This window comes from Plecotus auritus (genome assembly GCF_963455305.1).
Source record: "Plecotus auritus genome assembly, chromosome: 6".
NCBI classification, from domain to species: Eukaryota; Metazoa; Chordata; class Mammalia; order Chiroptera; family Vespertilionidae; genus Plecotus; species Plecotus auritus.
The window spans coordinates 112,325,795-112,342,015 of NC_137773.1; the positions used below are offsets into that span (position 1 = coordinate 112,325,795).

At 52.6% G+C, this 16,221-nt stretch overlaps 1 protein-coding gene across 3 annotated transcripts in view; it reads left to right on the forward strand.

The window, feature by feature from the left end:
* Positions 1-1,630: 1,630 nt before the first annotated feature.
* SEC24D (SEC24 homolog D, COPII coat complex component) overlaps positions 1,631-16,221 on the forward strand; it is a 79,633-nt gene continuing 65,042 nt past the window's right edge. The window contains exons 1-4 of one of the 3 annotated variants that reach the window (XM_080672302.1): positions 1,631-1,825; positions 3,742-3,900; positions 12,315-12,441; positions 15,112-15,257. In XM_080672302.1, the coding sequence (XP_080528428.1) occupies positions 3,783-3,900; positions 12,315-12,441; positions 15,112-15,257 (391 nt within the window). In that variant the 5' untranslated portion in view covers positions 1,631-1,825; positions 3,742-3,782. Of the gene's footprint in view, positions 1,826-3,741; positions 3,901-12,314; positions 12,442-12,768; positions 12,811-15,111; positions 15,258-16,221 lie in introns of those variants that run through there. The other 2 variants (XM_080672303.1, XM_080672304.1) reach the window with 2 other exon arrangements.

Consider the following 16,221-nt stretch of genomic DNA (forward strand, 5'->3'; position numbering starts at 1 on the left):
CTATCTTTGAGAATGACCCAGGTGTACTTGAGAGGAATGTATATTCTGCAGCTTTGGGGTGAAATGTTCTATAAATTGAATATTGAATTGAATATCCATATCTCTAAAATGTCTTCCAGCTTCAAATATTTAGGAATTCAAAACTGCCCTCTGAAACCACAAGTTGTCCTGGTGACCCTGAGCAAGGGGTGAGGATGAATTTACAAATTCAAATTTAGTGGTTTTATCAGGACAACAGGCCAGCCAGTCATCACATGATGTTCCTATTTCCAAGTGACTACTCTCCTGCATTGTGACATAGCTGAGATGTGGCAGCTTTATTGCTCTTACAGGCTGTACTGCTTCAACACAGGCCAGAGCTTCCTAAACACCATCAAAACATTTTCATCCTATTGAGCATATAAGAAACACATTTCAAACAAAACTTTCATTGGGGATTTTCGAACCCGACCAGTATTGGATGTGGATGTAGGCAGGGCATCACACCTTAGACTCCTAGCAAAGGAGAGTGGGGCAGGAATCCTTAGTCTTCACCACGCTTGACAGCCTAGAAGGCCTGCAGCATTTCAGCATTAACATTGTCCTCGCGTAAGTTTTTACCGAGGCATTTCACCCCTAAGGGGACATGTCAAGTAGCTTGTATTTTCTTGTAGCCCAGAAGAAAGTATATTTTGAAAACAAAATACTGCTCTGGTTTTACTTTTGTAAGTTTGATCAGTAGCTATAGCAAAGCTAGAGTTGGCTGAAGGCCTTTTCTTTGTAGGAGTGGTGTGTGTGTGTGTGTGTGTGTGTGTGTGTGTGTGTGTGAGAGAGAGAGAGAGAGAGAGAGAGAGAGAGAGAGAGACACCAGGCAGATGGTCTGGAAGAGCTAGAGGGTTACCGGGTCTCACATAGGTGGCCTTTCTTTCTCAGCTGTCTCACAGAAGTACAGTGAGCTAAACACTGGGTGTGATACACGTGCCAGTCCCTGGTTTGGGGTGTGGTCAGGCATCCTACGTCAGAGACCTGGAGCATGTAAACATCCGTTGAAGGAATACACAGAAGCCCAGCAGTTCCAGCTCCAGTGAAGACAGCTTCCCCTATACTTTTCAGCGGGACATCCTCCCGTTTCCTCGCTGCAGGCTGCCGCCTCCACAGTGCACTGCAGACCACGCCCCCCCACCCCACTCCCCACCCCCGTAAACTGAGTCTCCGGGAGGTCCGGAGTCCTGTGCCTTCCAGCAGTGGCAGCGCAGCTCCGGCGACGTCACAGTGACTCTAGAAACGCGTAATGAGTGAATGAATGAACCCACAGCCTGGAGTGAAAGAGTGAATGAACTCTCAGCACGCACTCTTTCCTTCCTGCGGGCTCCACGAAGAAAATGCCGCGCTGATTTAGCAACAGGGTTGAAAAGCTTTGACCTGTCGGACGGAAGCAAAGAAACGAGACAGTAAAGGCGAAAGGAGAAAAAAGGGAGGACCTGTGGCCAAAGCCCCGACCTGCTGGGTGGCCAGCCCCGCCCCGCCCCGCCCCGCCCAGGCCCCGCCCCTCCAGATCCGGCCCCGCCCATTCCAGACCCGGCCGCGCCCCTCTGTCCCGCCCACGCCCCGCCCCTGTCCGGCATGCTCCGCCCCCTCGGCGGCTGCGCGCGCGCGCTGGCGGGGGCGCGGCCGGGCTGCGGGCGACGGGAGCGCGGCCGGGAGTTTTGACGTGGCAGTTGCCAGCCGGGCTGAAGTCCGTGCGCCGCGAGCCTGCGAGGAACCCGCCCGGGAAGGCGCGGCACGGGAGCGGAGCCGGAGCCGGGACAGCGGGCGCGGGCAGCAGGCGCGGAGCCGTCGGCGGCAGGTAGCGCGGGGCCGGGCGGGCGCCCCCCACACAGCCGGGTGGGCGCAGCGGGAGTGAGCGCAGCGAGCGTGGGCGCGGGGCGGCCTGGCGGGCGCGGGACCCCTCCCTCTGGCTCCCGGCGCGGCCGTGCAGTTCGGGACCGGCTGCGGTGAGCGAGGGCGCCTCCCGCCCACCGAGCCCGGGCGCCGAACTGGTGCCGGGTCTGCAGCAGACCCCCCACCCCACCCCGTGGGCACTGCCAGCGGTTTGGGCTCCGGATGCACTGGAGCCCCCTCTTGGGGCGGGGTGTTGGGAAGATGCACCGTGGAGACGTCTGCAGGCTCGGGACAGGCCCACGGGAACGGGTTGTGCAGACGGCGCGGAGTCCGCATCAGGGGCACCTGGGCCGAGCCGTCGGGGGTCGGATGCCCTGCCGCCCTGCCAGGTGGCGCCCTGCCTGTCCTGGGAGCTGACTCAGCTCCTGTAACTCGGGCTGAGGAAGTTTGACGTGGCGGCTGGTGCTCGAGGAAGCGACGCCTCCGGGGCAGCTCGGGGACAGGGACACCCCCTCCCCCGTCACAGCGATGGGGCGCGAGGGAGGCCCGCGGGCTCCCCCAGCCGGGTCGGAGCCACGGCCCCTGCCACGTCTCCCTCTGCGGTGGGGCGCGGGGGTGGGGAGGAGAGTGGGGGGGGCAGTGATGGGCAGGCCTTTGCTCCGCGCCTCCCCTCCTCTCCTCTCCCCTCCCGGCCTCGGACAGGAACGGGGATTTTAGGATATTTCCATGCGGTTGCTTTAATTCTGGAAACTTATAGTTTAACTGAAAACGAAACCAAAGGAAGATGCCATCTCCTGAATAAAGATCCAGTGCGAGTCTTAGGAGGTGTCACCCTTCATCCTTTCCTTTAAAAGGCAGAATAGCAGAATGAAGAGTATCCTGTACTGGGTGAGGAGTCAGCCTCTTACCGCTGGAAGGAGAGGGAACCAGCCCAGAGAGTTTCCTTCACTTACTCCAAGACACACAGCCAAGCACTGGCCGGTTTCCAGAAAAAGCCCACCTGTTGCCATCATCCAGAGCTTTCTCTGTCTTGTAAAAATTGTTAAGAACATCAATTCTATAAAATGCCTCTTATTTTGTGAAACCTGGAAGAGTGGAAAAATTCAACAACTTGATGTTGGTTTCTGAGTAGAATCAAGGGATATTTTGCGTTTGCGACTGTGTGTGTGTGTGGTGCTTGCCTAAACACATATGAAATTGCACTTTTTCCTTAGTTCCTGAAATACATGTGCATATGTTCCTAGAGGTGTGACATTTAAATCAGAGAGTCTGTCATCTTTGCCCGAGAAACTACTGACAACTCTCAAATGGTTGTCGGCTGCCACCTGGCTTGGTCCACATATGACTCATAAGTCCATGATCGACTTCTTTATCTTATGCTGTGTTCGTTGGACTATTGATTTCTCCCTGTCCTGACTGCCTGGTTAAAATTACTAATTAGGATAGCACTAAAAGCACAAGTGATAGGACATCTGGTTTCAGACTACGGGCAGTTGTGCTGGTCGGTCAGTAGACTGGCACCGATTCTGGCCTGTGGTGTGCTCTGTGCTGACCTGGGCCGCAGAAACCAAAGGCACAGAAATAGCAGGTACACTTACGACAGATTGTCTGTGAAACATTTTGGCCTTCCGGTGAAAAGGCGGTGGGCAGCTGTTTGGATTTCATGCCTGGGCATTTGCCAGGACTTCAGAAGTGAGCTCCCAAGCTCTGTGGAGCTGTGGTTAGAGCTTTTTAGGGGAGAATGGTGTGAGATGGTGTCCAACATGTCTCCTGTACCTGATGACTGCACCTTCCCTCGAACCAGAGAAAGTTAACTGCTTCCCTTTTAATAGCATTGATAGACAACGCTCCGCGGTGACAGCGTTTTCCCTTCTGTTGCAGGGTTCGCTTGTAGAGCTGTCTCCTGGAATGGTATTTTCACAATGAGTCAACAAGGCTACGTGGCGACACCCCCCTACTCTCAGTCGCAGTCTGGGATGGGCCTTTCTCCACCGCTCTATGGCCACTACGGGGACCCTTCTCATGCAGGGGCTCCGCCAGGTAAAGTCATAGGCCTGGCCTGTATGCCACGGTTGGCCTCACGCTCAGAGGCGTGCGATCTCCTCAAAGAGGGGTCAGGGGAGTGTGGGATGGCCATTGTGTAAGGCAGTGCTTGAGATTGTAGGGTCACCTGGGAAAGGCTCTCTGAAGGAGCCTACATCCTCAGCTTGGCTACTGCATGGAATATAGCAAGTTTGGTTTTTAAATTCAGATGGAAACAAAGAAGCTACCTGAGTGTTTATTTTAGACTTGCTCTTGCTTTTAATCAGCGGTGTGATGTTATTGGAAACAATCAATAAGAAACAATATCTGTATCCATAGGCTAAAGTGGGTTTGGCAATAATATTACAGAATCAATTTTGATTTTGGGAAAGTATCATTAGATCTGCACACTAAAGATTACTCAATGATAACAACAGGGTAAACATGGCCTTGAAATTATTATTGAACAATATTGGTTGTTTCGGAATATGATACCCAGCAGGGAATCTTGACTTTAGGGGCAAAAGTCGGGGGAAAAGGAGTAATAGAGTGGGACTCCCATATCCCTGGTGCCAGTTAACACCATGAGGCCCCTCCCTTTATCAAGGGGCTGCTGTGAGACCAGGTTCCAGAGTCAGGAGCGAGGCGAATACTAGCTTGTTTCAGGGCTGATGGGCCCACATTCCTTGGAAATATTTGTGTAAGACAGTTCTCTGGGCTTCGGAGAGAATGCTGAGCAATTCATTTCGAACGCTTGGTAGGAATGGGCTGTGTTTGTGTTAAACAGTGAGTCTCTGGGGCTCAGGAGGCCTGGCTCAGACGTGCAGGCCACAGGGATAGCAGGTACGGAGTGCGGATAGCAGGTATGGAGTGAGGTGGCGGCGAGGGCTAGGAGCTCAGCATGGAGGCCCTGGGAGCAACCACATGGAGTTTGCTGTGGAAGGTGCTCCGAGACTGACTTTCCTGTGGAAAGCCCCCTTTTGATTTAGTCCACCTCTAATGTTGAAAAGCCTGCGATGAGGCATCGTTGTCTTATCCAGACCAATCCTCCCAAACATCTATAGCCTGTCTCTCAGGATCCTTTAGGAACCATTAGCCCATCTTAAGTTTCTCTCTGTCTGGTGGTCATTTCCCTCAGGTTTATGTATCAGGATAATTATATAAGTTACTCTTTTTTGAGTGCTCACTAAGTATCAAAAGCTGGTCCTAAAAACTTCATGTGTATTATCTTATTTAATATCCACTCAGAGCTGTGCAGTAGATGATTAGCCCTGTTTCGCGGTTAAGAAAACTGAGTGTCCAGTATACTGTGACTAGTCCAAGGTCACACAGCTGGTGGTGTGGCCAGGATTCATACCCCGGTGCACACCTAAGTGTGACACAGCATTACCACCCTTCTTTCCTCTCTCTGCAGCCATTTTCCAAGTGCTCACTTCACTCAGGGACTCTCACCCTTGCCTCTCAGCCCCTCATGGCTCCGCGTCCTCCCCACTCCGTAGCCTGGGCCTCATCCACGGTCCCTTCTCCCACCAGGTCATCGATGGCCTCCGATTCCGGGGTACAGTAGGCACCGTCCTGTCCACTGGTGAATCTGACTATTTATCACGTTTGTTTCTTCACAGCCCTTGTGTGGTTTCCGTGACACTGTCCTTTGTGACTCTTCTTGGTGGCTTTCTGGCCACGTCTTTCTAAGGAGCCCCTTCTTCTACATGACTGTTACAGGTTGCTGTTTCTCCTTCCTCGTTCCAGCTCCCCCCTTTCCTCCTGCAGTGGGGTCCCCTGCACTGCCTTGTCCATGTGAAGAGCTGTCTTCAGATCTGTCTTCAGCTCCCAGGTCTCTCCTGTGCTCTGCACCGTCTTTCAGGGGCTCATTGTTGACGTAGGCACATCACACTCATCATGTCCAAAACAATTCACGATTCTTTTTTACAAAAGACATTCTTCCTGGCATTCTGGATCTCACTCATTGGCAGCATCTTTCATTCTTTCAAATTAGAAACTTTCCCCTTTATCTTCTCCAGCCCCATTGGTCCCCCGAAGTCTTCTGGATAATTGTCAGCATTTTTCCCACCTGCTTCCTCCTCTCTGTCCTCCTGCCATCTTCCTGCGCAGCCATCGTCCCTCACCTGGTTTCTAAAACGGTCTCACAACCACCATCTCTCCCAGCACTGCCCTCTCCAGCCCCGCCGTCCTGGGCCGCAGGGGTTCATACCAAATCCAGTTCTGACTCCTTGGGCTTCAAACCTTTTGGCTTCCCGTTGCCCCTGATTAGAGTGTGAGCTCCCCGGGCCTTCATTCACCCCTTTTCTCTTTTCAGCTCACCTGGCCCACCCACACTGTCACTGCAGTGGCATTGGGCTCTAGTCACTTGGAGGCTGGTTTGCACTTGTGCCCTGACTTGCACTCCACTCTCCCAGGAAGCCAGTCCAGGCCCCACCTTATCCCCAGCAGGGTCTCCCCCACGTCCTCCTTCTATCAGTCAGGTGGGTGCTTGCAGGCGTTTCTGCCCACGGCCCTTCCTCTGGCTTACTTATGAATCCGCTGCCACTCCCGTGTTTCCTGACACCTGTGCCGGCCTGCCGTTCTGTGCTGGTGGTGACAGACAGCCTGGCGCAGGGAGAGCACTCGGTGAGTGGCTGTTCAGTGAGTGGTGAGTGGGCAACGGCTGCGCTCATCAGCCAAGCACTCTGTTTCCAATATGTAAAAATGTCTCTGTGGGTGAAATCCTTCCTGTTTCACCGCTTTCCTGACTCAGTTCTCAGGGGGACAGCAAGCTGCAGACTCTGCACGTACCCCTATTGGAGAACTCAGTGGATGGTTTAGGGCTGTACTGAATTGGCCTCGCCTTTCTTTCTTTGTGCTCAATAACCGTAGATCTCTGTCTCTGGGCCTCACGTGCCTTCTCTTCTGGTCTCCTGGTGATGCTGTTGTTGGCTTTCTGGCAGACACAGGCAGGCGGTGTGGCTTCTTGGAGCATCTTTCTCCCGTAGATCTGGACTGCAACCTTGGTGTGCTTCCTCTCACACGTGCTTCCGCCTGTGCCTCGGGGAATGCCAGTGCTCTGGCACCCAGTGCAACAGTCTTGCTGAGTGCACAGTGTGCTGGGCGATGTCGCGATGAAGACAGCACACCTGCTCTTATCCTGTACACTTAGGGGTGGATAGGCATTTGGGGCAGACAGCGACCCTGCAGGGAGCACTGTCACCTGGGAGTGGAGGGGTGGAAGCACAAGGCAGGGCATCCAACCAAGACTTAGGGCTGAAGGGAACCTGGAGGGAATGTTCTAGAAGATGAGAGTTGGCTGGGATGAGAGTTGGCTGGGTGGCACGTTAGAGGAGCAGCGGAGGGTGTGGCGGGGTGTTGAGTGGAGCAGTGAGAGGTTCCTGCAGTGGAAGTGGGGCCATCTGAAGACTTCGTGTCGGTTTATTTTAAGGGCAGTGGGTGACTGGAAATATTCTAAGCTGCAAGAGTCAGGTCCCATGTGCATTTCAAAAAGAGTTACTCTCCACGGGAGGAAGAGGAGGAGGGAGCGGCTAGGGCACCACTTTCAGGAGCCGGCTTTCGCACCCTCAGGGTTTTTGGGGCCCCCCAGTTCTTTGCCATGTGAGGCTGTGCTGTGTGCGCTGTGCTGTGTAGGCATCAGCAGCATCCCTGATGCCTGCCCATCTGACACTGGTGCTTGCCCACTACTCACCCCCCAGCTGTGGCAACCAAAAACCCTGGACTTGCCAACCATCCTACCCTTGCTGGGGACCACTGGTCTGGCAGCTGAGAGGCAGAATGTGGACGTCCTGGCGTTAGGCTGGGGCTGGGGTGGGGAGGCCTGAGGAAGAGTGGGCTCTGGTGGGGACACCACTGCACCGGGCCTGGGAGCAGCGGTCATTCCGAGTCTGAATCTGCCTGCATCGGGGGCTTATCTTTGTTTATTCTAGAGACACATTTTCCCACAGCAGTTTTTAACTTTGACTTTAGTTTGTCAGATCCAGGGCCAAATCCAAGGCACGTGTTTCTGTGATATTTTGGTCGGGTTTCTTTGCTGATAACGAACCCCTCTCACAAAAGGGATTTGTTAACTGGCATTAGGACACTTAGAGACTATTAGAGGGAGCCAAGGAGCCAGGCCAGGCACCCCCACCGGCTAGAACATCAGCAGCCATTGCCTCCCCCGCAGAAGCCCACCCCTGCCTGGCCAGGGCCCCACTGGCTCTCTCCCCCAGAACCACACCCCTGCCTGGGCCAGGGCCCCTACTGCCTTTCTCCCCAGAAGCACACCCCTGCCTGACCAGGGCCCCCTAGCTGTGTGGCTTTGCTGAGTTTGGAACCCATGGCAGCGCAGTTTGTCAGGAGTCTAGGAAATGGAGACTCTCCTGCTCAGGACCATCCCGAGAGGCTAGCCAGAGAAGAAGTGGAATCGGCAGTGAGTGCGCCAGGCTGCCAGACCTGCCTCTATATGGAAGGCGGTTGGTGGTTTTGATATTTCCTTTTGGCACAAGCATCTGTAGTTCTTTCCCATGGTCTGGTTTTCCTTTCCTTTTAAAATTCTCACACTGCTCTATAAAGAACCTGATTTCTCTTCATCTTGATTGCTTTTCAATGCTAGCAACTGGCCAGGGAGACTGGGTCTTTGTAGATAATGCTGATCCTCCCTCCCTTTGCCCGAGGATAAAGTCCAGATGGCAGGCAGGACTTTGCAGTCTGACCCCGGCCAACAAGACAACCTCTGCTCAGCTCTTCCCATCTGCACCGGGAGCCCCAGCAGTCCCATGTCCATGCTCTCCCGCCTCTGCCCTAGATCTGTTCTGCCTGGGATCCCCTCTCTGTCTCTACACTAAGAAAACCCCTCTCAACCTTGAGTTCTCTGGGTCCTTCCTCTGAACTTCCCGTGAACTCCCCGCACACTGCTGTGTGCTGTGTGGGCGTCTCTGCTAGCTCAGTCCTGAGGCACACAGAGTGTGCACTGACCAGGGGCAAATGTGAGCCCTTGCTGTGGAGGTGATTTCCAAAATAAAGGGGAAAGAACATCTTAGTAAGATTGGGGTACAGCACAGGTCTGCTTTCGGAGAGTGAACTGTTTTTTTTTTGTTTTTTGTTTTTTGTTTTTTATTGTTGATAGCATTACATATATCTCCCACTTACTCTCCCCCCCTCCTTTTACACCCTTCCACTCCCCTCTTCCCAGCCCCTCCCCATGCCTCCCTTTCGGTCTTCACTAACCTACTGGCCCCTGTCCATGAACTATGCTGTGCTGTGCCAGCATAGGCAAGGGTTCGGCGAGCCTGAGGGAGGGCTGGCGAAGGATGAAGAAAAGACAGACAAAGAGAATAAGCTGGGTCTAGGTGGATCTTCTGTGCATGACTGAGACCACAGAACAGATCCAGACTGCAAGCTGATGTTTTATTTTATAGTCAGAGGTAAACAAGGTAATTTACAATGTTCTTGTAAGTTTCACTTGTTTTGGCAGCACTTGCTGCACCTCCCACAGCCCATTAGCTACCCAGGAAAGATATAGGAAGCAGTCACAAGATCAAGCTTAATTATGCTTAGAGGACTGTGCTGTCCAAGCTGGGACTTGTGACTTTGCCAGCAGGTGAGTCCAAGGCTTAACCCTATAACCGCTCCCTACACTATGCATATAAGTATATTATAAGGAATACTCGTGTTAAAAAAAATAGAAAAATATATATACTATAATCCAGAGATAAAGGAGGAGAAATAAGAAACATCACTGGTGAGAGAGTGAGTCATTGATCACCTAACAGTTGAGCCCACAGTCCCCCCACTATTCACTGTGCTGAGCTGGAGCTAGAAAATAACTTGTGGATGTATAAGAAGCTTCCTAGTTAAAGCCCTTTTTAAGCTCTGTTACATGGCTTTTTCTTCCTTTTAACCAGTGTTATAAGTAAGCCTTGTGGAAACAAGGCCACCAAAAATTTTGGTTGCCTCCCAAAAAAAAAAATTGGGAGAGAGAGAGAGATGCCCACCAACCTTGTAACGCCTGCCTCGGGTAAAAGCAACTCCTATTACGCTGACGGCTAGTTTCAGCGTTTGAATAAAAATTTCTAGCTTATTCTGTAAACAGCAGTCTCATTTTCAGAACATATAAGTGGAAGAAAATTTTAAGTTACTCCTTTTTCAGTTTGAATTTACTCTTGAATATCATTTTTTCTGCCTAGCATCATTTACATATATGCAAATTTTACTGTGGAGTTCTACTAGAACAAGTTGCTCTTAAAATCTTGTCTAGGAAATATTCTTTTTTACATATACATATATATTTTGTCCTTGGGGCTAGCGGATTTGGGGCGGGGTGCCCGGATTCCAGGGTGGGGTGCCTGTGGGCTCAGGCCTGCTGAGTCCGGTAGGTGGTGAGGCTGAGTGCCTTGTTTTGTTTTTTGTTATGGTTTCGTTTTTAGAAACAAAAGTTTATTAACGTGCATAGCACATACAGACAGGAGCACCCCAACATGAGTAACTCTGAGAACTGGTTTTGATTCTCTGGACACGTGTTTGAGAGGTGTTGATGAAGTTGCTACTTCCTTCCTTATTTAAGACATGAGACTATCTTTGGTTTTTGTAGTGCATGTAATCAGTTACTATTTTAGTGTTGTGAATTTTCTCCTTTTGTCCAAAATAGTGTTTTAAAATGAAAATGCAAGTGTGCATACGTGTTGTTAGAATATAAATTCTTATAAAAAGGAGGGCAGGGCGTGGCCAGGGGAGAGGGCCTGGGATTTGCTGGGGGTTACCTTGTACCCAGGCCTTGTTCCAGATGCCCTCAGAACTGCCCTCAGACGGGGCAGTGTCACCCTGGCGGTGGTGGGGCCAGGCTTTGAAGGGTACAGTGTCTGCTCAGGGCCACCGTTGGTCAGTGCTGGGGAACTCAGACCCCCATGCCTGTAAGCCTCATGTCGTTCTCATGAGCTGGGTTTGGGGTTTAGAACTTCATATAACAATGTATGTTGTTACAAGAATCATGTACTTGGTTTTATTCTCGGTATATGAAAAATTGCTAAATAAAACTGACTGTAAAGTTAGTAAGAAATTTTTCTTCAGTTTGAGGAATCCTGTTTTAGCAGAGAAACTTGTAAACATGTGGGTATTGTTCAGGAACACTGCCCCTGCCCTGCAGTGTTTCATTCTAGATTACCCCAGCATCGGACCGCATGTGCACGAATGTGCTATGATTCATTATCAGAAACTCTTCCTGGGCAACTGCAGGGTCTGGGGACTAAACTTCCTAGAGGGACACAGAGGAAGGTGATGCTGAGTGTGCAACACCATCATGAGGGCATTTGTAGGCGGGGGCCACATGGAGGCCGCTGATGGCAGTGCCGGAGGGCGGGGCGGGCCCACAGTAGCTGAGCGGGCTGCGGCCAAAACAAGCAGGCGGAGTGGGAAGCACAGACATGTACTTTCCCTTTCGGTCCTTTCAAAACGCGGGGGCGGGGGGGGGGGGTGCGGGAGGAGGTGTCCCATGTACTCTAGAGTAAGAGGGCAAACTGAGTCTTCAAAGACAAATTCTTGCCCAGCCTACCATCTGCTAGCCAGCCCCTGGCTTCTCTCCTGTGCCACCACTTCCATAGAAGAAAAGAGGAAAGTGTCTGAGGACAGGTCTAAAGAGAAACCTTTAAAGACCGCGTGGAGAAGAGCGGCTTATAAATGAAAAAGCAGTCCCGGCCCCGAGCACCTAGCGTCATATGTGAGTACTGAGGCCCCGAGCACCTAGCATCATATGTGAGTACTGAGGCCCCGAGCACCTAGCGTCATATGTGAGTACTGAGGCCCCGAGCACCTAGCATCATACATGAGTACTGAGGCCCTGAGCACCTAGCGTCATATGTGAGTACTGAGGCCCCGAGCACCTAGCGTCATATGTGAGTACTGAGGCCTGAGCACCTAGCATCATATGTGAGTACTGAGGCCCCGAGCACCTAGCATCATATGTGAGTGACTGGGTCCCTGAGCAGTCGGGCCCTCAGCGGTTGCCACCAGGTCTGGGGTCCTGAGCGATGCCTGAGCCGTAGGCTGTGCTCCTCCCCGCCTTTCTCCTGCTGTAGCTCACACGCTGGCCTTCTTGGGGCTCTTTTCACAGTGGTAGTCAGGATGCTTCATGTCTTGTACCTTTTTTTCCAGACTGATTTTCTGATGTACAGTTGGCACCTTCCATGTGCCAGAGCTTTGTGTGAAAGGCAGCGTGTTCTGTGAGGGCGCTGCTACCAGACGCGGAGGCTGCTCCTGCGTTAGTTCCTGTTCAGTGTGAACACGCTTCCTTTCTTTTCTGCTCTCTGTCATGGCCACGGTCAAGTGACAATGATAGGCCTGTGATGGTTCACAGACAACTGGTCCTAACGTGTTCCTTCCCTCCCACTGAGGTCTTTGTGTCCAGTCTCTGCACATCCGGCCTCCTCTGAATCCATGCCCTTCCCTTGCAGGTGCGATGAAGCCAGCAGGGCCCATGGGGGCTGCGCCTGGGGGGGTGCTGCCTCCGGGCCCCCCACCTCCTGGACCACATCAGTTTGGCCAGAATGGAGCTCATGCCCAGGGTCGTCCTCCCCAGAGGTGAGTGGGACGGATTCTAGCCCTTGTTTGTCTAGTCCACGAACACTGTCTCAGGTCCCTCCAAACCCACGTGTTGATCCACTGAAAGTTTGACCCCCTGATCTGGCCTCATTCTCGAAAGCATCTACTGGCCAAGTGCCCCAGGATACAGAGCTCTTAGAAAGTCAGGAGGGACAACTCAGCACTGTGATAGGCGGCGGGAACCCCACCAGGTGCTGACCAAATCTGGAGCTGCAGCCTCGGTGCCCTGGTTCTGCTGGGAGAGAACTCAGAGCGAGACCCAGACTGTAAGAGACATTTCCTGGGTAAATCGCAGAGGGAGGAGAAGCAGTTCCTAGAAGAAACGGGCTGAGGAATCAAGTTGTGGAGGTAAAGGAAGGGCCCTTGGAGCATGGGAGTGATAAGCTAATGGCATTTGCCTGGGTGTTGGGAGTTGGGGGAAAGGGAAAGGCAGGGGTCTGCTCCGGGAGGGAATGCGCAGACTGGGCCCTCTGTCCTGAGGGTTTAAGGGCGGAGATTTTAGGGGATGTCCCAGGAGAAAGTGTCAGTAGAATATTCAGCAGCTTTTAGGGTTGTGGTCTCCACTGATTGACTGGCCAGCTACCAGGGCAGGGGTCATAATCCAATGCAGCTGGTCCTGAGGTCAGCGTGGCTGGTTTTATTGCTTCTCTGGGCCTGGAGCTGAAATACAACTGAGGCCTCGATGTTGTCTCTAAGGAGGAAAGGTCAGGGGGGCCAAACCGAATGAGCAGCAATATGCTAGAGGAGGAAAGTTCACCCTGGGGTGGGGTCCCACCCACAATTGCTTCTCCCTTGCTAGGCTCCCGGGGCTTTCTACCCTGGTGACCTGTTCCTGCCCATGGACCTTGCTCGGCTCATCTCTCACTGCCTACAGCATCAGTACATATTAGAGATATATAAAAGGTACTGTGTCAGTACCAGACATTTTATTGTTTGGTTATAGGCATCTTATTTTAGAGTTTTGTATTAATCTCTCGTTTCTCAGATGTCAATGGCCAGTATCCCCAATACAATTTTAAACCCCCTCGTCTCTCAATTCCTTCACGGAACTGAGCGCAGTGCCTGCAGGTGCTTGATAAATGTTTAAAAATTAAATCAGAGGCGGCCCAGGGGAGAGAGTGGATTTGCCATCCAGTGAGGGGCCCCTGACGGACAGGCGGGAGTGAAAGCAGCACAGGAGGGAAGTCCGGGCCATGTTTATCGTAACGAAGGAAGGGCCCGCCGGGAGGTGGGGTGCTCCCAGCCTGCAGCCACTCCGGACTGTCCCTGGGAGGGAGCCTGTCACCCTGCCCCGCTGGAGACCCGTGCTTGTGTGTCTATCGAGATGTTGTGTGAGAAGCTGTGCCCAGTAGACACTGTTTGCGTGGGAATTTCTCCAAGGATCACCAGAGGCTGCTGTTTCTCAGCTTTCTTCCCCAGGTGGTCAGGCTGCAAGGTCGGGGACCCCCAGTGTGAATCTGGGCCCCGTAGATAGTGAAGCCATTTCGTCACCAGGTCAAAGGACCCCTGGTCCTGCAGGTGGGAGTGCCCCCTGGAGTTTTTCAGTCGGGTTAATCTTCTGCCTGGCGTTTGTGAGGCTGACAGTTCCTGGCTCTTGTTTGTCCTGACAGCCTTTGCATGGAAGGGGAGGCTGTGAGAGGCAGGAGCGGGTAAATACAGGAAACAGGGTGAGGCTGAGCAGTTTGCATGTAACTGGTTTGGGAAAGGGTCAGAAGTCAGGGCAGACCCGGCAGCTCTTCTGGGTGAAGCCTAACTGGCTGTGGTGCTGGTGCTGCTCCCGCCGCCTGTCTCCTACTTGTAACTGCGGAAATGGAAGTCTCCGTCCGTCCGTCTGGAGGGGAGGGAGGGAGAAGACCTGGGGCAGTCCGCTGCTGTGAACTGCCCAGCATCGCAGATGTTTTTTACGGAAGAAATGTAAAAGTTGAACAGCTGCTTTGAAGCGAAGAGAAGGTGTGGTTCCCTGGTGTCAGCTTTTGGTTCTGTCCGTTTTTCCTGATTAGGCTCCTTGGGGTCAGTGAGCCATGGCCGTCAGCAGGCGGACCTGGTGTGGGTGGAGCTTAGCGGGGTCTGGCTCCAGGGTCGGTTGAGCTCGCTCTCCCGGCTCAGGCATGACTGGCCGGACCAGGAACTACCGTGAGCCTTGGTTCCTCATCCCCCTGTACGTCAGGTGGCGTGAGGGGTGGCTGAACCATGGGAGGGGCGCTGTGCACTGCCGGGCTCCATGCATGGGAACCGGTCAGTGCCACATCCAAGGGTGGAGACCGCTGCCTCTGTGGCATCGGTCCTATGGCCCCACTCGTGACAGCTGCATCTAGGAACCCGCCTGTGGTCCCCAGCCAAGCACCCGCAGACCTTGGCCCTCTCCTCTACATTCACCTGCTTCCACGTGAACTGTGAATGAAGGTCAGGGATGGGGTGAAACATGCAGAGGTCAGGGAAGTCCCGTGTGCAGGCTCAGCCCTGGGGTTACCAGGATGCTGCTGCATGACTCACCCTGAGCTCAGCTCCAGAACATGGAAGACAGTGTAGACATGTCATTTTCCTAGTGCCCACGAGTGGTGCGTTTAATTTACAAGTTATTGGTGTTTGTGTTATGTCACATGCCTATGACACTCTGTGGTCTAATTTAACATCCTCTTTCTCTCTTAGATTTCCAGGCCCTCCACCTGCCAACAGTGCGGCACCCTCCTATGCCCCTTATCCACCCGCGACACAGTCATCGTATCCGAGTCCCATGCCCCCTGCATCCGTCTCCCAGCTGGGCAGCCAGCTCGACACCATGCACATCAGCTACGGTAACCGTGCCACTAGCAGCGCTCCTGGTCCGCCTGCGTCAGGAGCACATGAATGAGAAAGGGTTCTCTTTTTTCAAAATGCACGTAGCCCTGGCGCAGCACACCCAAGTTGCATTTCAGACATTTTGATATTACTCATCTGTATTGGGAATGGTTATAATTAATTGCCCCTGACCATGCTGCCATTTATTTTAAGGTAATTGAAGAACCCTCAGAATACCTTACATTCAATACACAACAGAAAACAAGAAATACTGATGTCACAAATAAGTCTTAGGACAGTGAAATTCCTTTAGGAAACATGAGGGCAGTTTAGCCTCGGGTTGTGTATGGGCCCTCACATGAGAAGTGTTACACGAGCACTGGGTCCCGGGAAAGGGGCCCAGGTGCCGTGGGCGGCAGAGCAGTAAAGGGCGAGAAAGCAGGGCCAGTGCTGAGTCGCCCCGGGGGTGCTGGGTGCTGGGTGCTTGGGCCCAGGGGCTGTCTGCTGTGATAACAGCATAGCCAGCCCTTTATCTTCGTGAAGAATGTTTCCATTACTTAGAGTTAGTGTCAGAATTATCAGTGGAAAAACCCTCAGAATATTTCTTATCTCTTACTGATTCCAAAATGGGTAAGTCTCCAGTGAAGCAACGCAAGTTCACACACTCAGGTCAGGGAAATAATCGGGCTTTACAGCTATTCCAGTATGATTGGAAGGCGTGTCAGCGGCCCTGCCGCCTCCCTGGCCTTGCCTACCTGGTTCTGAATCCGCTGGATCGGGAACAGCACAGGGTGCAAATAACGGACTGGCTGTGTGGTGACCTTAAAAATGCCTGTTGCGTAACTACTGTTATGTGTGACCGTCTCCTGTGTGACTGTCTCGATTTTGTACCGGATGCCATTCCTTAATTAAGACATATATCATACAAAGTCAATGCAGCTGAGTTAAAACTTAATCTACTCATCTTCTCACTAAAATTAT